This window comes from Cupressus sempervirens, chromosome 3 (genome assembly GCF_028749045.1).
Source record: "Cupressus sempervirens isolate cs-2001-9-10 chromosome 3, ASM2874904v1, whole genome shotgun sequence".
Classification (NCBI taxonomy): domain Eukaryota; kingdom Viridiplantae; phylum Streptophyta; class Pinopsida; order Cupressales; family Cupressaceae; genus Cupressus; species Cupressus sempervirens.
Genome location: NC_143120.1, coordinates 587,486,578 through 587,512,599, shown reverse-complemented (window position 1 = coordinate 587,512,599; position 26,022 = coordinate 587,486,578). Strand labels below are relative to the sequence as shown.

Sequence of the window (26,022 nt, the reverse complement as noted above, 5' to 3'; positions counted from 1 at the left end):
TACGACTATTTGAAAACAAGGTAGAACATAGCATTCAAATATTAAACAAAAATGATACTCAAAAAATAAAGAAATTCTTTAATCAAATTCTCCAATTGATTACATTGCATTTCTTAATAAAAGTCCTCATAAAAGTCCTCACACCACCTATGGCAAGTGTTCATGCAAATTATTGTGTATAATTTATTAACTATTAGTAACTCCAGTTCTTGATACACATTGAAATTTCCATGAATTCTAGATTCTAAAATTCTAACTTCGAGATGAGATTCTCCTTATTTCATGCATAAGAAATGCATTCAAATTATGACTGCTATGACTGCTACATATTGTTATCATATTTGAAGTCTTCCTTATTCTATTTGGTGCATGCAAACTGATCTAGAACTAATTGTTTAGAAATTAAGCCTTCCAACAATTTAGGGGATCTGCATTCCTTTTCATGTAACTTTGGTGGTATGTTTTTAACCGTTCATGCATTGATAAATCTTTGTGCATTGAAGATCAACTTTAAATGATGCTTCTCACCTTAATCTTCTCTTTCAAACAATGATTAACTTCATATAAATATATGTTTTATAAGATTGAAATCATTAATGATTAATATATTTTATTTTCGACAACTCTATTTTGTTCTGTCTTTATGTACAATTTATGTTTTTATCTTTCAGCACATATAATTTATTTTAAAATATTAATTGCAAAATTTTATGGTAAACGGGTTCTTAAAAGCTTTGAGTAGGATATAGATTTGTTCCTACCTTTTCCTACCTTTTCCTACCAAATTTAAACCCGCGCGAAACTAGATTGCATTCCTGCCAAGGCTGAGAAATAAACAAGCCCGATAAAAGCAATTTTAAAGGTTTATAGTTTCAACAGCCTTGACTAATGGGGAGATCATGATTAGGACTTGCTTGACTTGAGTACCATTTCAGAATTTCAACTTTTCATATTCAGTGCTCACAGAAACTGAAAATGGAGGAAAGAGGGTGAAAATGACTCTCGACCATGTCTACGGAGAGGGAAAGGTGGCTTCACCCACCGATTATGTTGCAGTGGGGATCTCTGCTCTCACAATATTTATGTAAGTCCACGGTATCTTAATTTTACTTTCTTCTGATCTTACGTGACTTTATCCGCCTTTATTTGTAGGCTCTGCGAATTGTGCCAGTATACTCTTTCATGCCCTTCGTAAACAATTATGAAGATGAGAAGTGTGTTAAATCCATCCATATGAGCTTTTTTCATGGTTGTGGTTTTATTTGGAGCCTTTCGCTTTTTGAGTGGTGTCTGCCAACAGACCTAAAATTCCAGGCCTCAACGTGGGTTCGTTTGAAAAGATCAAGCTGTTTCTTCATATAGCATTTTGATTTAAACATTCAAATAACTTCCATCCATCAGTTCCAGTAGCTTGCAATCTTACCTCAATTGGGCCTCATTTGCTTTTCTGAACCTAAATCGACGATGCATAGTTTTCATTGTAAAGTAATATGATGTGTGGTATCCAAAGTAGATTTTGTGCCGACTCCAAAAGATTGAAACGGAAAATTGACTTGTGGCCTGATCGGACATGCCACGAAGTCATGGTTCCTTGACAATTGAAGAATCAGAAACTATTAGATAGTTTCAAAAAACGAAATTGAGCCCAGCCCACAGATAAAATTGTTGAAATTGTAGAGATTTGCTCTTTATCAAATAAATGAATCACAAAGATCTTTAAATTGATACACATATGGAGAGACGTGTCTCTTGCATGACACATGATTGCACTCAACAAGTTCTAAAGTTTCATTCATCCAAACATTAATTTCTTCCCTTGCTATTTTAGACTTTCGTTGGCTTACAACTTGATTTCTTTATCCCTTGTTCAATCTTTACACTTGGAATCTTGATTTTCTTCTTTTGGCAATCACATGCTTTCAACTTGATCATTTCAGATCTGATTGTGTGGGCCTCATATTTTCGTGCTCTCATGTCTTCGTCATACCAATTCATTATTGGATTGAACTTGAATCACTAATTTGGCTATCTGATTTTCATCTTTCAACTTGGATTCACCTCAACATATCTTATCAGCTTAATTGGCACCAACCTGCATTTATTGTATTGTAGGCATCAAATGACTTCAAATAGACTAATCGTCCTCTTGAAGCCGTTAAAAAGTTATCGAGTGTTTTCTTTTCTGAGATCTATCCACATGTTAGATAAAATGCTGCAGTATCACCTTTTAAAATTTTTTTTTGGTTCAATAATATGTGAACCACATCTAAGAATTATGGCCCACTTAACTCATGAAAACTTGGGGCTTTTAACTCCTTACTTGCCATAGTTAATCTGGTGAGCAACTACTTCCAATAAGTGCTCAACACAACGATAAACAAAATTTTGTTTTAGTACCAAAAATAAACACATACGAACTTTACTTCATGTTGTAGTTACTTATTCTACATGGTTACCTTCCTATGAAGGTTGTGCATCAGAAGTATTATAACCTTCGGAGTTGTTTATGTACAATGCACAAGATCTAGAATTGGTCGAAGATAGTCCATCACCACCTCATCTAACGAGTTGTACAAAGTATTTGCATTTTTAGTTTATTGGAGGCATCAAATGACTTTAAAAAGACTAATTGTCCTCATGAAGCTGTTAAAAAGTTTACAACTCTTTTCATTTTTGACATCTATCCCCACATAAGATAAAACACTGCAGTATATCCTTTTCCAAATTTGTTTTTGTTCCAATAATAAGTGAACCACATCTAAGAACTATGGCCTATTCAACTCATGAGAACTTGAGGATAAAAACTTCTTATTTAACATAGTTAATACAGTGATCAACTACTTCCAATAAGTACTCAACACAACAATAAATAAAATGTTGTTTTAGTACCAAAAATTGACACATGCTGACTTTGCCTCATGCTGTAGTTACTTATTCCACCTGGTACCTTCTAACGAAGGTTGTGCATTAGAAGTGTTATAAGGATAAATAATCTAGAGCTATAGTTGCCCTCACAACTTAAACCTTGTGATGAAGACTAAGACTTGCAATGCCCTAACTGGATTTAGAAGGAATCCGGAGGCTGAAGATGAATATGAGGAAGCTGCTGATGATCTTGAGACTGTTGAAGTTGAGCTCCATGCTGAAGAAGAAAGATTGTTGAAAGAAATGACACAAAAGGGTAAGAGTCATAGCATGGATGCTTCTAACTTTTTGAAAGATATGACCCTAAGGGTTCATTTGGTTGCAGGAATTGCCGAATGCGGCAATCAACTATGCTCGAATAAGTTCATTCCTGAATTCACCCATTCTTAAAATAATTTCTGGAATAAATTCTCAACTTGTTTGGTTAACCAGGAAGAGGAGTGGGAAAACATATTTTCTTTGTTTGGTTGCAAGAATTGGAAGTCGTGGTTAAATGCAATTGCAAGCCAAAACCAACACCAGCGTTCTCTTTGCGATGGCTTTCTGTCAACCACAAAAATCTTTGGACTCTTTCAAATGCAAAACCGATTTTAACGTGCACAAACCAGCAGCACCACAATCCTCCAATCTCCTACAGCAAGCGCATTGGTAATGGTAATCTGCATTTCACACCATTTAGCAGAGCATACATCTTTTTGATTTGGGTCAACTAGCATTCCAAATCACCACTTTGAGCGGCCAGATTCAAGCTCCAAAACCTCAAGCATCCATCGATTTGAGTTGGACTCCCCTCTGTCGATGCAAATACAATGGAATAAGGGCACAAAGGTAGAAGATGAACACAGAAAATGATACGCACAACAATGTTTTAGGTCAAAAATCACTTCAACGATGCTACTGACCCATTTGCAGACTTGACAGAAATTACAATATGGTTAAGAAAAAAGTGGAATAGGAATAGCTATTCATATTCCACCCTTTTGGATGGAAGAGTTGGATGCTCATTTTCAATCAAAATGAGGACACCATCATTCTAATTTCGATTTCAAATTTGACAACCAAACATCGAATGTGCTAATGTAAGAATTTGTGCACTCTAATTCTTGGCGAATTCTTGTTACCAAACGGGGCCTAAAGGGTAAGAGTCATAGAATGGATGCTTCTAACTTTTTCGGTTCTTTACATCCAAGTGATTTGATGGATTGGATTGGTGAACTAGAGGATTACTTTGAGCTTGAGATGAAAATAGCCACAAAGGGTTAGGTTAGTGCAATCTAAGTTGAAAGGTTGTGCTACCTGATGGTGGAAAGAATTGCAAAAGATAGGGAAGATAATGGTGAACCTAAAATGACTAGATGGTGGGTTATGGTTTCTAGACTTAAAGCCAAATTCATACCAGAGGATTATGAATTGGAATTGTTCAAGAAGGTGCAAAACTTGAAGGAAAATGATTCGAGTGTCAACGCATATACAAAGGAGTTCTACAAGATGACAATCATATCTGGACATTGAGAGTCATCTAAGGGGAAGGTGGCTAGATACATTAATGGATTAAGACTTAACATTGAGGACGAGTTAAACATGTTAAGGATTAATGTAGTTGAAGATGTTGCTCAGTATTCCCTGAAGGCAGAAGATAGGTTGCAGAGAAGACAAAACAACCCTAGAGAGAGGGACAAACAAGTTGGCAAGATAAATAAAGAGAAGCAAGTGATTCTTGGAGAGGTAGTGGCAGGAGAGAGTTCAAAGTTACTTGCTTCAATAATGGGAATGTAAGATATAGAGAAGTAGTTCAAAGGTACTTGGTACAAGATTTGAGTGTTAAGGAATATACAAAGGAGTTCTACAAGAGGACAATCATAATTAGACATTGAGAGTCATCTAAGGGGAAGGTGGCTAGCTACATTAATGGCTTAAGACTTAACATTGAGGACGAGTTAAGCATGTTAAGGATTAATGCAGTTAAAGGTGCTTATCAGTATTCCCTGAAGGCAAAGTATAGGTTGAAGAGAAGACAAAGCAACCCTAGAGAGAGGGACACACAAGTTGGTAAGATAAATAAAGAGAAGCAAGTGATTCTAGGAGAGGTAGCGACAAGAGAGAGTTCAAAGGTACTTGTTTCAAATGTGGGAATGTTTGACATAGAGCTTTCCAATTTTCAGAGGATTTTAGCAGGGCATGGGTAAACAAAGCCTTGTAGTACACAAGGAGCAAGTGGTGGATGCCCTGGTGAGAGTATAGCTGCATCTGAGATACTAGAATCTATGATGTCTAGAAGAATCTTGTTGAGTAAGAAGTATATCCTATGCAAACGAGGAATTTGTTTAGGACTATTTGCAAGTCAGGAGGTAAATGTTGTAAGGTTATTATGGACAATATAGTAATAACCTTGTATCAGAGGTAATGGTACAAAAGCTTGGATTTAGGAGACTTAAAACACCCTTGTCATTATGGGATAAGTTGGTTTCAAGATGATCATATATTAGAAGTAAAAGAGCAATGTTGGGTTAATTTCAATGTTGGATCTTGCAAGGATGAGGTGTTGTGTGATGTTAACATAAGTGCTTGTCATGTTTTTTTAGGGAGACCTTGGCAATATGGTAGCAGTGTTATTCATGATTGTAGAAGGCACATAGTTACTATTGTGAAGGATGGAAAGAAGTTCACTTTTATTCCTTTGAAGGAGGGAGGAAGAAGTGCAAAGAACTTGAGTATGATGAAGACCCACACCTTAGAGGATCTGACTACTAGAGATCAGATGGAGACTGATATGCAATAGGTGGCTAAGGATGTATCTAAAGTTATACACTTGAAGGAGGATCTGGTGAATGGATCTAAACCTAAGGTATTGTTGAGGACTGATAACAAAAAGGTAGTCTCATAGTAGAAGCAAACAATGATAAGTAATCAATTTACAATCAAAGGCAAAGGTAAGTTGCATGAGCTTGATGATCAAAGCAAGGGTAGTGGAAGTAATAGCAGAGTATTATTTGGAGAGGAAAGGTTAACTACTCGGTTTGTGAAGTCTAGATACAACAATAGTAGGAGTACCCATTTGCAGAATATGATTGTTGCAAACAAAGACGATAATTGGATCAAGAATGAGCATGGGATTTATGTCATGAATCTTATCAAATATTCACAAGTTCCTCTTATGGAGCATCTTCTATTCACTTAGGGTGTTTGATGTAGGAACATCCTTGAACAACTGACAATCTTGTATCTGTTAAAAAGCAAAGTCCACCAAGATAACTAAAAGGGGGGGTGAATCAGTTATTAGATCAATATAACTTATATCAACCTTATTAAACCTTAAGCATGTGAACAATATAATCAGCAACCATAAGAAGATACACATACACAATAACACTTGATATGTTAACTAGGGAAACCCTTGATATGTTAACTAGGGAAACCCTTGATCAGAGGGAAAACACCGGTGGGGATGGAACCCACAAAATGATGTACTAATATAAAAGTTCCTTGTAAGAGGATGGACTTTATTAGGAGCCAATGAAATGCATTCAGTACATATCAGTCCCTGTTAGGAGACTTTGAATCCTTGTTAGGAGATTTCAACCCTGTTAGGAGTTGTAGAAGGTAGATGGACCCATTGTCCAAATAGCTTCAAGGGAAAGACCACCAAACTCATTGGCCAATTGGCCTCTGTATTATTCCTTTTAGAATAATAGAAATGAAACTGAACTCCGCAACTCGAACTCTTTCTTTGTCCTCTTACCGTGCTAACACTACACCAAATACCTTCTCAGATCTCAATACTAGATCTTCAAATTTGAATCAATTCGATCCCTTTGATTGCTTACTCGCATTTACCAACTTTGCTAATACAGCAACTACATCTACCATCATAAGGAAAATAACCTTTCTTAATACCATATCCTCAAAATAATTCTGAGTCGGCCTTGAGACTTTCTCAATTAATTATAATAGGACCTCATTAAGATATTACTCACAATTACAAGATACTGTCAGCTCACAGTAATTACAACTTTTCACATTGCGACTTGGGACCGCGCGCACTCACTGACATCATCGTCAGGCTATCTACTTTTACTGTCTAACTTCCCTCATCACGATTCTCTCTCTATTAAGAGATACAATCCAAACACCAGAAACCACTTCTTAGGTACTCTGTCTGTACATTGTCTTTTGTAAGTCATAAATAACTTTCAAATCTTTTCGACTTTTTGCATTCGCACTTGTCCACGTCTTCAGGACACAATGTAGAACATATCCTCAAATTCGCTTAACCTCATCATAAATACATAGTCTGTACGACCTCGTTCTATGTCTGCTACTCTGCCAATCTTTATAGAAACAATAATATGTTGACATCAATGACAAACACAATCATTAAAGCAACATTCAATCACCTCAACTGTTCTATCAATGAAACATTGTTTTTATGCTAATATGTTGGTGGACCTCCATGTAGAATCACACGATATATCAACCTTATCTGGAGGAGTTCTTATAGATTTGGGTCCTGACCTATATGTTGTAATACATTTTCTTCATCTTTGGAGATTGTGTTTGGTATGGCCAACTTGTGGCTTGCAATCTTGTATATAAGTGTTGTAGTAACTCTTGTTAAGGAGTTACGAAAGGGAAGAGGTGATGAAGTGTGGTGATAGATTGGGGAAGGTAGTTAGTGTCTTTAGTAATGTGGCATGCTTGTCAACATTTTGTAAGCTGCACTTGCAGGCCAATTTGATGTAAATTCCTGTTGCTATCATAATGAGAAGATCCTCTGCATATTTGCTGATCTGGATTATTTGTATTATTTGTGATACTGCTGTGTTGTCTCTAGCTGCATAGTTGGACCATCTCCATTGGGAAAACTCTACCATGTTTGTGTCATTTAGTCATGGGTACTATATTCCCAAGGTCAAACCTGTAGATGGCCATTGCTCATATACTTGCTACTGATTTATATATTCTTGCTTCTATTAATGTCTGAAACTGTCAGTCCTACCATATGTCTTTTAATATCCCTTCATAACAACAGGGACACATGATTTTATTTGACAGTGGCATCTTTCATTGTTCCAAACTGCAATGAAGTTCCCTGTCTTTCCTTTTAATGTTCATGGTTTTCCTTGTCTGGTATTGTTTGGACATTATTGCTTAAGTCTTAGTCCAAACACAGCACATTTTCTGATTAATCTTATTAATGCTGTTGACTGGCTTCATGTGATGAATGTCACTTACACACCACTGTGCATTCCCCAGCCTTGAACTTGTTTAGAGCTTGAATTCTTTTTGGCTGACTTATTTGACCACTCATAGGAATGGCATCAAGTCCAAGCCTACACAGGATCAAGAAAAGGCCTCTTGTAGATTCATATGTACGAATGAAAACCATTGTAGTACTTCTAGACAACTCATTTAAAAGATAAACAAGATAGCAATCAAATCTACAGTTGAATACTTTGAAGATACTTCCACCTTTGCTTATTCTTCGTAATAAAAAATGGAGACCAAATTTAGGCCTCATCAAGGTGTAGGTGTTATCTAAGGTGCCTAGATACCAACTGCAATGGGCTCCCTCAAAGTTTATAGATCCAAGCCCGTAGCCTATCTTGGGACAGATAGCCATTGCTTGCTTTTATACAAGCCCCTCCTTGGACACATCCGTTCCTTCTCTTCTCATATTAAAATAGTAATAGGCATTGACTATATATACATCTGTAGTTGTACAATATAACTGATATTATTCTTTCTGATATATATGTAATATATATTAGATCATTCAAAGATATTATAGATTATTCAGATGTATGCTTCGTTTACATATATAATACGTATTTGATCTCTTAGAAATATATATATATATATATATATATATATATATATATATATATATATATATATATATATATTTCCTTCATGATTCTCTTCCTCCTATGTGATCAATACCTAACGTATCTATATAATCTCCCATATTTTCTATTTATCTCATTTATGTGTATTATTCCTATGATTTCGATTGTGTGTAGAGATGATAATCAATAATGATTTAATTATTGGTGTTTACACTAATTTAGCTATCGATCCAAACCTTATCGATTAATATGATAACTTCTATTGCTATCGGTTATGCCTTAGCTGATTATGATCGTGCTTGATCTCTAAAACATTGTTACCACCAGCCACCATACATTGATTCATAAGGTCTTTCACCATTAATTGATTTAGCTATCGATTTTAACCTGATATAAGATCTCAAATGCTTATCTAGTATAATGTTAGCATAGAGTGTAACTAGTGTAGATTACAAGTATTATAATGTTTTCCCTCATGTTTTGCTGGAAACTTTGGTAGTCATATTTTTATGCGTCTTTTGACAAGTTACATGCCTTGTGGGAAATACTGCCCATTTTCAAGCCCCTTTTGAATGTTAGGGAACCCATTTCTAAAATATTTAGGATATTTGATGAAGATGCTACATTTCTTAAGTAGTCAAGCTTTCCCCTTTCATTTATCTATGCTTTGTAGTCTTGATGAAGCTTCACTACTAAAGGGAAATATGGGTCCTAACTTGATGGGACAGTGCATCTATTGCAACATTCTTTTTCTGCCTTCTTATATATAACCTCATAGGCACAAATCTATGATTGATCAATCTATTTTGTCACTCAAGTGCCCCTATATTAGAAAATGTTTTAGGTGAAGTGGTTAGGTCTGACTGAAAATTTGCTTCCAGTAAGAAACTTGGTGCCATTTGGCCATAGCATGATAGATGGCCAATATCTCCTCACTACATGTTCACTTGTGCTTCCTCCTCATTTAACTCAAAAAGTGTATATTTAAGGATTGGGAATGTTGGATCAGAATTCTTTCGTCTAGATTTTATCTACCTTCTCATTTATGTGGTAACTTTGCAACTAATCCATTCAATTCTTTGTTTGTAAAAAAACTTAGATAGTATTCTTAGAGAAACACCACTTTTATCTCTCTTCTCATTTATGGGTAATGTAGGTTTTTGTAGTTGTGAAAATTGACCAACTTTGACACCACTTTCTGCATCCTCGAAGGAAATGGAAACCGATATGCAAAATATGGCTTGAAGACTATATGCCAAAGAACTGTAAAAGATGGATCCCTTGCACAGACAATATGGTTTACAATTGCTTGTGTAGATAAAGCCTCAAAAGAGATCCAAAAAGATGACTTTGTATTAGAGAGATGTCAAGTGGTAAAAGATAGAACTGTAATTACGTTATACAGTCAAGAAAGAAAGAGAACTGTAATTACGTTATATGATAATGCTTTACCATAACATGAAAAAATATTATCCCTACAAAACTAATACATAGGCTAGAGGCATAGGCACAAAATAGGGGATACTATATTCTTAAAACTATGTTGTGCCTAGGCGCACATTAAATCTAGTGGAGTTTCTGCGTATCTCTAAAGCAGCAGAAATAATAGCTGCCTTATATTGTTGTCTACAGAGGCAAAATTAATCTGGCAGAAGCAGTTCAACAAGAGTTTTCTCTCATCACAAGTGTGCTTTTTTTAATCAATGTCTTGTATTTTGTATATTTAGTGTACAAGAGGAAAAGCTTGTGACTAGTCCTAAGAGACTGTAATAATGATGTGATATTTACTATACCTGCATTTAATGTTATATATGCACCATTGTTACTGGTTATGTTTCAATTAATATGGTTCAATAATATGTAGCAAAAAAAATCATTATTTAGTAGTTTTACCTTGTGTTTTCTGAGGTTGTGGTTGAACAACTCTGCTGTAATGATTTGCTAACTTGTTTTTGCAGACTCCTTTGCGGTACATTCTTTTCTCGCTTGATTCATGGAGTCCGAGAGATCAAAACAAAGCAAATTCAGCTTTTTGTTCTACAAACTATTGCCAGCATCATTTTTTTGCTATCACTGGCGGTATGCTTCCATTACAAAAATATGAGATCTAATATACTGATTTAATATGTCATGGGTATTGCTCGAAAACTGATGTTAACAGGTTGAGGTATGATGTTTTGTGTGCAGATTTCACTCAATCTTTTTATATCCAAACACAGACGTATGTGGCGCTCTTGTTATCTTTGGACAGGTTCAAGTTAAAACAGGATTCCTATAATGATTTTATTAGCCCTTTGCATTGATAATTTCCTTATAGCCTTTGATTCAGATCTCCTGTATTTAATCATATATGCATTTATCAATTATTGGTGAATGGTCTTTTAAAACTTTGCTTGCAAGATGTACTCTTTAAAATCCAGTAACAAAGTATGCTTAATTGGAAGGTTTTCAATTGAACAATGTGTGCAGTATGGCTGGAAGGTCCATGTGGGTTTGGTTTGCTGATGGGTTGCCGCATTGCTCAAGCACATCGACTCTATTACTTGTTTGTCAAGTAATGCTTTCACAGCTCTATCATTTTACAGTTTTCATTTTTGAATATTTCTCTTTGTATATCGGAATAAATGTTGGCCAAATGATATTGAATTACTTTGTTCATTTTGGCTTGGAGTTAGAGTGAGTTTATGGTTATCTTTGATAGGGTATGATACATCATGTGACTGCAAATATCTCATTTTGCCTTTCTACCAATTTATTAATTTTCAGGTTATATTTACTATTGTTCATTATTAGCTATTTTACATGTGTTTTCTTTTTCTTCATCAGTATTATTCTGATTATGTAGGAGGCGTTTACCACCATTCAAGCCATATCAATTGGTTCCCTTAATACTTATACCATGGGTTGGTGTGGCTTCCCGTAAGTTTTTCTCATCATATTATTCATATGTTTTCCTTGTTTGATTTAACAATGAATTTTGGAAAGTAACAATTCTACTAGCATTTTGAAATCATTTTTGCTTTTCCTATGAAAAGTGTTATGTTAGTATGTAACTGATGTTTGTCATCTAGTGAATTCTTGTCATTATGTGTGAAAATACCCTATCAAAGGATCCCGTATGTGTCCTGTTGTCCTACATTTTCTCACCACAAAATGTTGGTAACAACACGAAACTTTTCCAAGCTAGTTTCACGTTTCTCTAAGCTTGAATTTGATATTCAATTGCTTAATGTTGATCAATCAATCCATTTCAATTTGAATATCAAATTGTTTTACTGAAGGCCTTCGTCAAGTCATTTTTGTTTTGTTTTTTGTCGAACCTTTGCTTGAATTTTGAAGCCTTCACAGTTTGTTCTCTGCTTTTGAGTTTTCGTTTGCTTGTTTTTAGTCCTTTGGATTTGCTCATGTCATGCCTTTCGTTTTCCCCTTCGATTCGGTCTAACCTAGAGGTCGATCGGAGTTGTCAGTCAAGAGATATGGTCATTTTAGTGCCTCAAAAGTGGACATTTGAGGTGCAACAACACAAATTAAAAAAATGATGTTATATTTTCATTTTGACATTCACTTTTTCAAAAATATAACATTTACTCACTTTTTGTTATGTTTTGAAGTTACTTTTAATTTAAATTTATAACTTAAAGTGACTATAGTACATTTTATGTTATAATTTTAAGTTGAGTTACTTTTTAATTTTTCACTTAAAGTGACTATAGAACTATATAGTTAATTTTTAAATTTTTGATTTTTAAATCAAATGCTTATATAAATGTCACTTTAACATTATGTTTATGTATTATATTAATTAATATGATGCATAAATGTTATTTTTGATCCATATTGATGACATTTTTATAAAAATAAGTGAAATACATAACTTAAAATCCTCAAAGTGGACTATTTATGTGCAAAATGCATGTAAAAAAACTATGAAAAGTGGAAACTTTTCATGTTATTGCATATAAAAACTCACTTTGAGGATAGTTTTCATGCCATTACATCAAAAACTTGTAAAAGTGGACCTTTTTGATGCAATGACATGAAAAGTTGAGTTTTTGTGCTTATGTATTAAAAAGGTGAGACATATTTTTAAGACATGTAAGTGACTCCAAAAGGTCCGATTTTGGAGTCTAACACATTTTAAAATATGCAATGAGCTTCAAAAAGTGAGATTATGCATAAAGACATATTTTAAAACATGCAATAGACTCTAAAAGGTCCAATTTTGCGTTCCAACATGTTTTTAAATATGTAATGAACATGAAAATGTCTTATTTTGTGAAGAAAATATTTTCTTGCTCTCCAAGAATCCGATTTTGGCCATAACTCAAGATTTTCTTTATGGATTTGAACGAAATCTCTTGCATTCAAAACATTTTTGCTTGGTGATCATTTTGTCTCCATAAAAAATGAGTTTAATAAGCTGAAAAACATTTTTGTATCTCCAAATCTAGGTCACATTTTTGAAGAAAAACTCCAAATTCCTTCATTTTTGCTCATAAGTTGAGTTTTACTCAATGAATTTGCATGGGATTTGTTCCATTTGAAATGTTTTTGCATGGCAATGAGTTTCCTTGCTTCTAAAATGGATTCATTTGCCTTAAAAATGTTTTTGTAACTTTCATGATGAATCACGTTTTTGCTTAAAATGTCCATAAAATTAGGGTTTTAATCCACTTTTTTGCATTTTGGAGTCACTTTTTTGCATTTCGATCCATGTATATGCATTTGGGGAAGTCGTTTTTGCATTCACAAGTCAAAAATGACTCAAAAACATGCATTTTTTAGCCACGTTTTTGCAAAAACGGCCTAGATTTTTGCATAAAAAAGTCATTTTTGTTCAAAAAACTCAAAAAAATGCTTTTCCAACCCATATCTTTGATCAAGAGGGATTGTTTTTGAGTTTTAAATGCATGATATTGTCTTTGGAGACTATTTATTTGGCACTTTCATGTCAAATTCGACTATTGAATGTCCATTACAGGCAAGTGCGGAAAAAGTCAAAAGGTTGTTTGAAAATCTGGATTTAAGGGAGAATTGGTCTTAAGTCTATAAAACTTGCTATTTTGACTCTTTCTCCTTCATTTTTGGCACTTAATCTTTACGTAAGTGGACTCGTTCTAACTTGCTCGTCAATTGATGCTTATCTTGCTATTTCTATGCATATTATTGTTTGATGATTGCCATTTGTCCATATATATGCCATGAAAAATGCATTTTTCCTTTAAAAAGGATGAAAACACTTTTCGAATTTTCCCAAACTCCAAATTCGAATTTGCATGTTGAAGTGGCCTCCTTGTTGACATGTTTGAGCCTTTTGCCAAAAGCATGTGTTTATTTTGTGCTTGTTTTTGTGTTTTGCTTGTTTGCATTTCGGTTTTTTCTCCATTTGGAAGAAATTGCAAGTTTTTTCCCAAGAACTTGAGCATGTTTCACTTCACTCCACTTTCGATTTCCATGTCACAACACTTCATCTCTCACTCAATGAAATTTGATTACATGTTTTTCATCCCATTCGCCATCCGCATATGCATGTAATCCCATTTTCCACTTCCCTTTTCACCCATCTCACTTTCCACTTCCTTTCACACGACACGATTGCACAAAATGTTTTACATGTCATTGCATCTAAAAGGTTTGATTTTGATTAAAAGTCACTTTTTAAAAAGTCAAAAACATGTCATGTGCATGTTTTCCCATATACTTTGACCTTATTTTTTCTCAAAGGCATCTATAAAGTTCATTTTTGCCTCTCCATATGCATTCGCGCCTCCATGAGCAAATACATGTTTCCACATCTTTCTATGCTTTCCATTTCACCCTCCACCTTCCATTGCTTGTTGCATTTACATGTAATCCATTTTCCGTGCAATGACATCTTGAGAGCCCAAGTCACATTTTAGAAATCAACAATCTCCATTTGCATGCATTCCCATGCGCCAAGTACTTTACTCCAAAAAAAAAAAAGAATTAAAGGTGCTGATGGAAAGTTGTTTCGAGTGTACATCCGGACATCATCAAGAAGGTTTTCAAAGTGTCAGAGATTCCAGTTTGTGCTGATCTACAAAGGAGAATTCACAACTTGAACGAGAAAAGTTTGTTCACATCAACTTTTCAAATGACAGCAGACAATTCATCAAAGAGAGTCAGAGGTTATAGAAAGACACAACACCATGGTTATCAACGTGAATGCAGTTGTACAAAGTACAGGAACTCTTGATCCTGTGATCATCCGAGATTACATCGTCAAGTAAAAGGCCCTTTAGGATTGTTTCATTCTCTTCCATCTTCTTTCCTCTTCTTTCATGTTTGTAGTTGGAGAGGATGCATTGCATGAAGATGTGTAATTACATGTAATGCGAGTTACATGTGTATGTAAAAGATGCAATGCAAGTTGCATGTAACCCTATTTTTTCTCCTGTAGTTAGACTAGGTCAAAATTGGTTGAGTTGCTCTCACTTTTTTTTTCACCTTTTTTTCAACTTCTTGGCCTATATAAAGGAGTGCCCCCCTCATTGTAAAATCATCATTATCTTTATGCAAGAGAGCTCTGAAGAAATTGTGCCAGTAGAACTTTGTTTGTGTGAGCATTATTTTGAGAGAAAGGGAATACAAAGGAGCATTTGAAACTTAACTTTGATTAAGTGAAATTGTTACTTGTGTGAATTGTAAGCTTTCTCTATAATTCATTCAAGTTATCTTTGATTCGTAATATTTTTTGTTATTGATATTGTATCTTGTGAATTGATAGAAAAGAGTTGAGAAACAATTGAAGCCAGAGCTTTGACCAAGAACAATTGTGAAAATCCATAGCTAGAAGCTTTGTTTGTAGCTTGTATGTTTGTCTTAATTCGCAAAATAGTTAGATTGTTCTTACTTTTAAGAGTCTTTGTGCTCTAATTGTAAAGCTTTTTCCATATAGAAGTATGACCAGACTTAGAGCGAAACTGGTACATTTTAGCTAGCCTTTGAGTTAGTAAAAGTTTATTAGTATCACTGTTTCCAGCTTTTGATAGAAGTGTAGGTAGAGATTCACTTCGCCCATTATTCGCTCTACGAATAAGTGGATCCTTTCTTAAAAGTTAACAAGAAAGGATAATAGTGACACCTTGTTTATAAATCTCTCAACTTCTTGCTTACCTTGAGTTGATCCAAGGAACAGTGAGAAGGGGGAGTCTTCCCTTTAAGGTAGGAGAGACTCTGTCTCACACGTTGTGGCTGGTCATCCTATTTTGCAACTGGATTTTTACTCAAAACTGTCGGTTGCAAAATATCCGCCCAACATGTCCTTGGACATTTCTTTGACGATTAGGATCAGATTTGTACGTAAGGTAAATAAGAGTGGTGCATTATTAGAGGGATCACATAGTATACGTTGTGAGTGGTATTGCCATTGGCTGATGTATATGGCGATGTTAAAAGGATTTACATAAAAAGAGATTTCCCGGTCTCTACAAAATTTCAGTGAGTAGAATACCATGTCTTTACTTATTTTGAGCACTTAAGTAATCCATCACAATTCTTTATAATCAACACATGGGCAATTAGGATCGTTTATTGGCTTGGTAGGGTTAATCCTATTCAAAAAAGAGTAAAGTTTTGTTGGACACCACCAAAGGAAGGATGGGCTAAAATAACTTTGATGGGGCGGCTAGGGGAAACCCGGGGGTCTCGGGGTCTGATTGTGTAGCAGGAGATTACAAGGGCAATACTCCTGCCTTTGTGGCTAAACGAAGACATGATGGCACGAACAATGTGGCTGAATGTTATGCAACAAAAGAGGCTCTTGTTTTATGAGCCAAAATGGGCATGAGAAGTGTCCACTTGGAAGGCGTTGTCTTGCATTTTGTCAACACAAAATATTGGTAACACACAAAACTTTTCCAAGCTAGTTTCACGTTTTTTTAAGCTTGAATTTGATATTTAATTGTTTAATGTGAATTGATTGATCCATTTCAATTCAAATATCAAATTGTTTTACTGAAGGCCTTCGTCAAGTCTTTTCCGTTTTGCTTTCTGTCGAGCCTTTGCTTGATTTTTGAAGCCTTCACAGTCCGTTCTTTTCTTTTGAGTTTGCGTTTGTTTGTTTTTAGTCTTTTGGTTTTGCTCATGTCATGCCTTTCGTTTTTCTCTTCGATTTGGTCTAACCTAGAGGTCAATTGGAGTTGTTAGTCAAAAGTTATGTTCGTTTTAGTTCCTCAAAAGTGGACATTTTAGGTGCAACAACATGAATTAAAAATATGATGTTATATTTTCAAATTGACATTCACTTTTTGAAAAATATAACATTATACTCACTTTTTGTTATGTTTTTAAGTTACTTTTACTTTAAATTTATAACTTAAAGTGACTGTAGTGCACTTTATGTTATAATTTTAAGTTGAGTTACTTTTTAATTTTTCACTTGAAGTAACTACATAACTATATAGTTTCATTTAAAATTTTTGGTTTTAAAAATCAAATACTTATTTAAATGTTATTTTAAAATGATGTTTATGTATTATATTTCATATTATGATAAATAAATATTGTTTTTGACCCATTTTGTAACATTTTTATAATTTTAAGTGAAATAAACTAAGTTGCCGATTCGGGTTCGGGGACGGGTTCGGGTTCGGGGTTCGGTTCGTGGGTTCGGGCAATTTTTTTTTCCCCATTTGGGTTCGTGGGTGGGTTCGTTAGTGTGTATATATATATATATATATATATATATATATATATATATATATATATATATATATATATATGCAAAAAAAATATAAACTCATATAGTTGTAAAAGTAAAACTGAGTCATTCCATAGTATGAATATATCAATGTTACTTGATTATTGATCAATGCCAAATGTCAAAGATAAACATTAAATACTCACTCATTAATCTATGCTAATGTTGTAAATAAAATCATACATTGAATTACTAAAATGCAAAATGGAATTTCAAAACATAGACTACTTCATCAGATTGATAGATAATAAATTATGACTTAATAAAGTTTGAAACTGTGAAACATAGTGATAAATCATAAATGACTCAATGAGTCAATGACAAATGTTTAAACATAGTTTATCAAAGATGCAAATGCCCTTCAAGGGTCAAATGGGTCATCAAAATATGAGGGATCAATGGCTTCATCCTCATCTATATCATTGACATTTTCCACATCATTGGAACCCAAACCGGTTCCACTAGCCCCAGATGCAGCCACATCCTCCTCCTCGTTCTCCTCAACATCTAGCAAGGCAATTCTAGATATATCTTGGACAGTCATATCCAAGTTAGAAGTCTCAGGTAGTACATCCCACAACTTCTCTGGTCCCTTCTTATATCCTGGATCCTTGCGTGATAAGAGGCGCCAGTTGTTGTGAATAAATACCAAGTCCTCTGCTTTCTTTGAACCCAACCGGTTACGCTTCACTGAGTGGATAAAGGAGTATGTACTCCAATTCCGCTCAGCAGCAGAAGAGCTTGCAACCTAGAGAGACAACCAACAAATTTTAAAAAATTAGCTAAGTAATTTTACAATACAATAGGAATTTAAGAGTGCTAATTCGACAAGCTAAGTAGCCATAAGAAAAGGAAAAAAAACTTAAATACATACTTGTGACAAGATCTTAATGGCAAGAGGTTGGAGGTACAGGTAACTTTCCCCATGTAAGTACCACCATCCAATGGCATCCAATTTACTTTGGTCATTGATTGCATCAGGCTCTGCATTTTTGCTTGAGACAAAATCAACAAACTCTCTCCTAACATTTGATGCCACATCAGGATCACTAAAGAGCCTGTTAAGTGCCCTCTTATACCCAGCAGCAACTTCAGGATCTCTATATGGTGCCACTCTACCAGGAATCGCAAGTATCTCACTGCTATAATATCTAGGAGAAAGTGCATATGCCAAGAGGTGCAAAGGTGTAGTCATCTTGTTCCAACGATGTAGAACAATTTTCTCCACCTTAGTGTACAAGGTATCAGGATCCTGCTCTCTCCTCTGAATGACCTGGGATGTCAAATGATGTACATGTAAGTTATCTTGATGTAGTGTTAATAACTTAATTAAAATCAAAAATCAAAATCTCTCAATAAATAAGGATAAAGTATTGTATAAAAATTTAAACTTACTGATTTCATTCTTTCTAGCATAGAGTCCATGGCATCATATATGTTTCCCAAACAAGGCTCATCCGTGTCGGCATACCGAAGCATAGACATGATGGGCTCGGTGAGTTCTAATGCATATTCCACCCTATTCCAAAAATTATCACTCAAGATCAAATCCTTTACAGTTTTGGCCTTTTCTGTATCAGCTTGCTTCCATCCACCCCATTTGTTGCTAATAACCATTTGACCCAATGCCTCTTTCACCCTCACAAGTCGTCTAAGGACGATTGTGTGTGAAGCAAACCTTGTTTCAGCAACCTATTACCATGTTAATTCAAATTGTAAGTTAATATGATAAGTTGATAACACAAAAATTTAAGAATATGTATTAAATTTTGTAAAGTATGACACAAAAATTAATATGATAAATGAAGCTAAATAAAGTTTAAAATTTACCTTCAATAATTCCAAGCGGGAGAAAGTTCTGAAAATTGCTTGTGACATATGGTGGTTTGTCACAAACATTTGGATCTGCTCACCCTCCTCATACACATTTTTCATCCATTCAATTTGGCTGCCCATTGTTTTCATCACCAAGTTCAAGGTGTGGACAGTGCATGGTGTCCAAAAGATATGCTCATATCGTGCTTCTACCAAAGCACCTGCAGCCTTACAAACTTTAGCATTGTCCGTTATTACTTGGACAACATTGTCAACTCCCACGGACTCTATGGATTCAATGAGAAGTTGGGCAATAAAATTTGCATCCTTTACTTGCCCTTCACAATCAACCGCCTTCAAAAACATTGCCCCCTTGGGGCAAACAGCAATCACATTTATTAAAGGACGGTTTTTGCAATCTTTCCATCCATCAGAGACAATGCTCACCCCCGTTTGGATCCAAGAATCTCTTATTGGTTTGAGGAGGTTTTCTACATTCTTTCTCTCCTTATGCAATATGGTGGTTCTCAACTTTTCATATCCAGGGGATTGGTAACCATGAGGTGCATCATTTATTGCTTTCACCATCTCTCTCCAATAAGGGGATCTCACTAGATTGAATGAAACACCATTTGTAATGAGGCAACGCCCAACCTTTATATCAGCAATTTCTCTCTTGTCATTTTCAAATGCCGTATCTAATGGGCCTCTCTTGCGGGATGCGGGTGTTTCTATTTCATCTTCATCCATAGATGGGGTAGGTAGGAAGGGATGTGGTTTACTAATTGTTTGAGAGGGTGGTGTTGGTGGTATTTGCTTTGACTTATCTTTTTTTACCTTTGACACTAACCTATCAGCCTCTTCTTGTTCTTTTAACATGCCTGCTATTTGAGGAGCTGACAACCCTTTTTTACCTCCCTCTGGGGGCCCCTCACACATGGAAATCCCTTGACCTGGTGGACCTATCAAATGATGTTTAACCCGGAAATAGGAGCTTCTATATTGGTTTTGGCAAAAATTGCATTTCCATATATACCCTCCCCCACCAGCACATTGCTCAATTCTTGTTGTATACTTCCACAAAGGAGAGCCTTTATCAATTTTAAATCTTTGGGATCCCACCCCACCCACTGAACCCTGACTACTCATTCTTGGATTCTTGCAATCTATAAAAACAAATTTAAAAAAATATTTCAAAACTTATACAAAACTTGATAAAAATTTAGAACAATAAATATAAAAAATTTAAAAAACTAAAAACAAACTATGAAAGAAGCAAAAGGAAGGATCAAATGCATACCTGGAACACTCAACACTGATTATTTGAAGGATTTGAAACTCCACAAATAATCTCTACAACCTTCTCTTCAAACTTGCAAAATGGCCACACCAAAATGAGAGAGCAAAATGACAAAGCAAATGAGAGATTAGATGAATGAAATGCATCTAATAGGCCTTACTTTAGGGTTTGGCAAAAAAAATAATGAAAAAAACATTATTTTATTGCTTTTTTGGGCCACTTTTTGGCCCCACCTGCCGCGGGTCCGCCCGGGTCCGCGACCGGTCCGGGCAGGGTCCGGACCCGAATGAATCCGGACCCGGACCCGAGCTCCAGGGTGCGAATCCGGTAACTTAGGAAATAAATGACTTAAAGGCTTTATAAGTGGACATTTTATGTGCAATTACATGTAAAATCCATCAAAAGTGGACTTTTTTACATAACATTGCATATAAAGTCTACTTTGGTGGACATTTTTGATGTCATTACATTAAAAGTTAACCATAAGTGGACCTTTTTGATGCTATGACATGAAAAGTGAAGTTTCCATGCTTATGCATCTAAAAAGTGAGATGCATTTAAAAATATGCATTCCCCTCCAAAAGGTCCGATTTTCACTTGTAAGCACATTTTAAAATATGCATTGCACCCAAAAAGGTCCTAATTTCACTTGATACATATTTTAAAACATGCATTGCACCTAAAAAGGTCCAATTTGGAAGGAAAAAATGTTTTAAAATATACTATGCATCCCCAAAAGTCCGATTTTGAGAGGAAAGCATGCATTTGGCCTCCAAGAACCTGATTTTGCCCATAACTTGAGATTTTCTTGGTGGAATTGCATGAAATCTTCTCCATTCAAGACGTTTTTCTTTGGCAATGATTTTCTTTGCATCAAGAATGGATTTAGCATGCTGAAAATTGTTTTTGGAGATTAATCCTAGGGCATGTTTTTGATGAAAACTCCAAATTCTTTCATTTTTGCTCATAACTTGAGTTTTACTCAATGGATTTGTATGGGAATTGTTCCATTTAAAACGTTTTTGGATGGCAATGAGTTTCCTTGCTTCTAAAATGAATTCATTTGCTTCAAAAATGTTTTTGAAGCTTTAATGATGGATCGCGTTTTTGGAGAAATATGTAAAAAAATCCATTTTTAGTGCATATTTTCCCTCCCAACCAAATCGTTTTGGCATCTTTTGGAGATTACATGGCATTGGAGTTCACATTTTGAAGTTTAATGATCAAATTTTTTTGATCTTGCAATATGAAGAAAAACGTTCTTTTACCAAAAACGTGTTGCAAGCATAAATCTTCAAAAACATTGGAATATGGAGAGTTTTTAGGGCACGTTTTGGCATCTTCCAACAATTTCTCCTTGTTTGCTGGCCTCTCCCTTTCAAATTTGCAAAGTTGGAAAAGGTCTTACCATTTTTGAAGTTTTTTTCAAACATTGGAGCCTCGTTTTCCTTCATATTTGGCACTTAATCTTCATGTAAGTGGACTTTGTTGTCCTGCATTTTGTCACCACAAAATGTTGGTAAAGGCACGAAACATTTTCAAGCTAGTTTCGCGTTTCTCTAAGCAGGAATTTGATATTCAATTGTTTAATGTTGATCAATTGATCCATTTCAATTTGTATATCAAATCATTTTATTGAAGGCCTTCGTCAAGTCTTTTTCGTTTTACTTTTTGTCAAGCCTTTGCTTGATTTTTGAAGCCTTCACAGTCCGTTCTTTGCTTTTGAGTTTGTGTTTGCTTGTTTTTAGTCCTTTGATTTTGCTCATGTCATGCCTTTCGTTTTTCCTTTCGATTCGGTCTAACCTAGAGGTCAATCAAAGCTGTTAGTCAAGAGGTATGTCCGTTTTAGTGCCTCAAAAGTGGACATTTTAGGTGCAACAGCACAAAATAAAAATATGATGTTATATTTTCAAATTGACATTCATTTTTTGAAAAATATAACATTATATTCACTTTTTGTTATGTTTTTAAGTTACTTTTACTTTAAATTTATAACTTAAAGTGACTATAGTGCACTTTATGTTATAATTTTAAATTGAGTTACTTTTTAATTTTTCACTTAAAGTAACTATATAACTATATAGTTTCATTTTAATTTTTGATTTAAAAAATCAAATGCTTATTTAAATGTTATTTTAAAATGATGTTTATGTATTATATTTCATAATATGATAAATAAATATTGTTTTTGACTCATTTTGTAACATTTTTATAATTTTAAGTGAATTAAATGACTTAAAGGCTTCGTAAGTGGACATTTTATGTGCAATTACATGTAAAATCTATCAAAAGTGGACTTTTTACATGATATTGCATATAAAGTTTATTTTGGTGGACATTTTTGATGTCATTACATCAAAACTCATCATAAGTGGACCTTTTTGATGCTATGACATGAAAAGTGAAGTTTTCATGCTTATGCATCTAAAAAGTGAGATGGATTTTAAAATATGCATTCTCCTCCAAAAGGTCCGATTTTCACTTGGAAGCACATTTTAAAATATGCATTGTACCCAAAAAGGTCCTATTTTCACTTGATGCATATTTTAAAACATGCATTGCACCTAAAAAGATCCGATTTGGAAGGAAAACATGTTTTAAAATATGCTATGCATCCCAAAAAGTTCAATTTTGAGAGGAAAGCATGCATTTGGCCTCCAAGAACCTGATTTTGCCCATAACTTGAGATTTTCTTGGTGGAATTGCATGAAATCTTCTCCATTCAAGACGTTTTTCCTTGGCAATGATTTTCTTTGCATCAAGAATGGATTTAGCATGCTGAAAATTGTTTTTGGAGATCAATCCTAGGACACGTTTTTGAAGAAAATTTTCAAGTTCCTTCATTTTTGCTCATAACTTGAGTTTTTTTCAATGGATTTGCATGGGATTTGATCTATTTGAAACGTTTTTAGATGGCAATGAGTTTCCTTGCTTCTAAAATGGATTCATTTGCCTCAAAAACGTTTTTGAAACTTTCATGATAGATCATGTTTTTGGAGAAATATGCAAAAAAACAATCCATTTTTAGTGCATGTTTTTCCTCCCAACTAAATCGTTTTGGCATCTTTTGGGGATTACATTGCATTGGAGTTCACATTTTGAAGTTTAATGATTAAAACGTTTTGATTTTGCAACATGAGAAAAAACGTTTTTTTACCAAAAACGTCTTGCAAGCATGAAACTTCAAAAACGTTGGAATATGGAGAGTTTTTAGGGCTCATTTTGGCATCTTTCAATAGTTTCTCCTTCTTTGCTGCCCTCTCCTATTTGAATTTGCAACGTTGGATAAGGTCTTACCATTTTTGAAGAATTTTTCAAACATTGGAGCATCTTTTTCATTCATATTTGACACTTTATCTTCATGTAAGTGGACTTCTTCTTCCTTGCTATTTAATTCATGCTTATTTTGCTGATTTTGTGCATGAAATTACTTGATGGTTGCCGTTTGTGAAAATCTTTACCATGGAAAGTGAATTTTTCCTATAAATATGAAGTTTTTATTCATTTTCATGTTTTTGGTCCTTTCCAAAGTCCCAATTTTGAATTTGAGTTTTGAAATGCATTGCATCTTGACATGTTTGAGTTATTTTTCGAAGGTACGTTGTTTCTTTTGTGTTTTGTTTTTTGTGTTTGCTTGCCGGTTTTCTCCACTTGGAGAAATTGCAAGTTCTTTCGCAAGAACTTGTTTTTGCTTCATTACATGTGAAAACATCGTCATCTTTCATATTCCACATTCCATTTCCATGTCACAATACTTCACATCTCATCCGACAAATGCGATTATATGTTTTCCATCTCATTTATCATCCGCACATGCATGTAATTCCATTTTCTGCTTTCTTTTTCACCCATCTCACTTTTCACTTCCATTAGCAGAACAGGATTACACGAAATGTTTTATGTGTAATTGCACCCAAAAGGTCCGATTTTTATTAAAAGCCACATTTTGAAAAGTAAAAAAGATGTCGTTTTCACTTCCCATGTACTTTGACTTCCCCTTTTCACCAAAAGTGATTATAAAACTCATTATCTCACTTCCATTTTTCATTTTCCATCTCTTCATATGCATTTGTGCCTTCATGAGCAAATACATGTTTCCGCATCTTTCCATGCTTTCCATCTCATCTTTCATTCGTATTTACATGTAAAAGCTTGTCCTCCATCTGCATTTGCATGTCATCTCATTTTCCATTCCTCATTAGATGTTGCATTTACATGCAATCCATTTTCCGTGCAATGACATCTTGAAAGCCCAAATCACATTTTGGAAATCAACAATCTCCATTTGCACGCATTCACATGCGTCAAGCACTTTACTTCAAAAAAAGAGAGTTAAAGGTGCTGATGGAAAGTTGTTCCAAGTTTACATTCGGACATCGTTAAGAAAGTTTTCAAAGTGTCAGAGAATCCAAAATGTGCCGATTTACAAAGGAGAATTTACGACAACTTGAGCGAGAAAAGCAAGATCACATCAAGTTTTTAAATGACAATGGACAATTCATCCAAGAGAGTTAGAGGTTTTCAAAAGACGCAACACCATGGTTATCAAAGTAATGCAGCGGTACAAAGTACAAGAACTTCCAATCTTGTGATCATTTAGGATTGCATCGTCAAGTACAAGGCCCTTTAGGATTGTTTCAATTCTCTTCCGTCTTCTTCTTCTTTCATGTTTGTAGTTGGAGAGGATGCATTGCATGAGGATGTGTAATTACATGTAATGCGAGTTATATGTGTATGTAAAATATGTAATGCAAGTTGCATGTGCAGTTGCATGTAACCCTATTTTTTATGCTATTGTTAGACTAGGTCAAAGTTGGTTGAGTTGCTCCCACTTTTTCGTCCATCTTTTTTTCAACTCCTGTGCCTATATAAAGGAGTGCCCCTTCATTGTAAAATTATCATTATCTTTATGCAAGAGAGCTCTGGAGAAATTGTGCCAGCAAAACTTTGTCTGTGTGATCATTATTTTGAGAGAAAGTGAATAGAAAGGAGCGTTTGAGACTTAACTTTGATTAAGTGAGATTGTAATTTGTGTGAATTGTAAGCTTTGTTTATAATTCATCCAAGTTGTCTTTGAATCATGTTATCTTGTGTTATTGGTAGTTGTATCTTGTGAATTGAATAGAAAAGAGTTAAGAAGCAATTGAAGCTAGAGCTTTGACCGGGAGCAATTGTGAAAGTATTTAGCTAGAAGCTTCATCTATAGCTTATATTTTCTTCTTAATTCACAAAATAGCTAAGTATTCTTACTTTTAGGAGTCTTTGTGTCCTAATTGTAGAGCTTTTCATATAGAAGTAGGACCAGACTTAGAGCCAAACCGATACATTTTTAGCTAGCCTTTGAGTTAGCAAAGGTTTATCGTATCACTATTTTTAGCTCTCGATAGAAGTGTAGTTAGAGATTCACCTTGTCC

At 34.7% G+C, this 26,022-nt stretch overlaps 1 protein-coding gene and 1 pseudogene across 2 annotated transcripts in view; one reads left to right on the top strand and one right to left on the bottom strand.

The window, feature by feature from the left end:
• The first annotated feature begins 949 nt into the window (after positions 1-949).
• Positions 950-26,022, top strand: part of LOC149568036 (regulator of G protein signaling 1-like) — an 89,305-nt pseudogene continuing 64,232 nt past the window's right edge. Inside the window, exons 1-5 of the transcript XR_016362482.1 lie at positions 950-1,084; positions 10,730-10,850; positions 10,959-11,022; positions 11,241-11,325; positions 11,617-11,690. The product of XR_016362482.1 is annotated as a regulator of G protein signaling 1-like (transcript). The remainder of the gene's footprint in view (positions 1,085-10,729; positions 10,851-10,958; positions 11,023-11,240; positions 11,326-11,616; positions 11,691-26,022) is intronic.
• Positions 17,731-20,528, bottom strand: LOC149568037 (uncharacterized). The gene is made up of 4 exons (XM_089821041.1): positions 19,324-20,528; positions 18,889-19,185; positions 18,368-18,766; positions 17,731-18,241 (listed from the first exon to the last, which is right to left on the bottom strand). Exons 1-4 carry the CDS (start codon positions 20,455-20,457, stop codon positions 17,855-17,857), a joined length of 2,217 nt encoding a protein of 738 aa, XP_089677167.1. The 5' UTR covers positions 20,458-20,528; the 3' UTR covers positions 17,731-17,854.

Bases quoted from the DNA above. Each gene is read 5' to 3' on its own strand.
- LOC149568037 (XM_089821041.1), bottom strand. From the start codon at position 20,457: ATGAGTAGTCAGGGTTCAGTGGGTGGGGTGGGATCCCAAAGATTTAAA. The intron at 18,767-18,888 runs GTAAGTTTAAAT...TTGACATCCCAG, and splicing joins TGCTAGAAAGAATGAAATCA to GTCATTCAGAGGAGAGAGCA. The intron at 18,242-18,367 runs GTATGTATTTAA...TTGTCTCTCTAG, and splicing joins CCATTAAGATCTTGTCACAA to GTTGCAAGCTCTTCTGCTGC.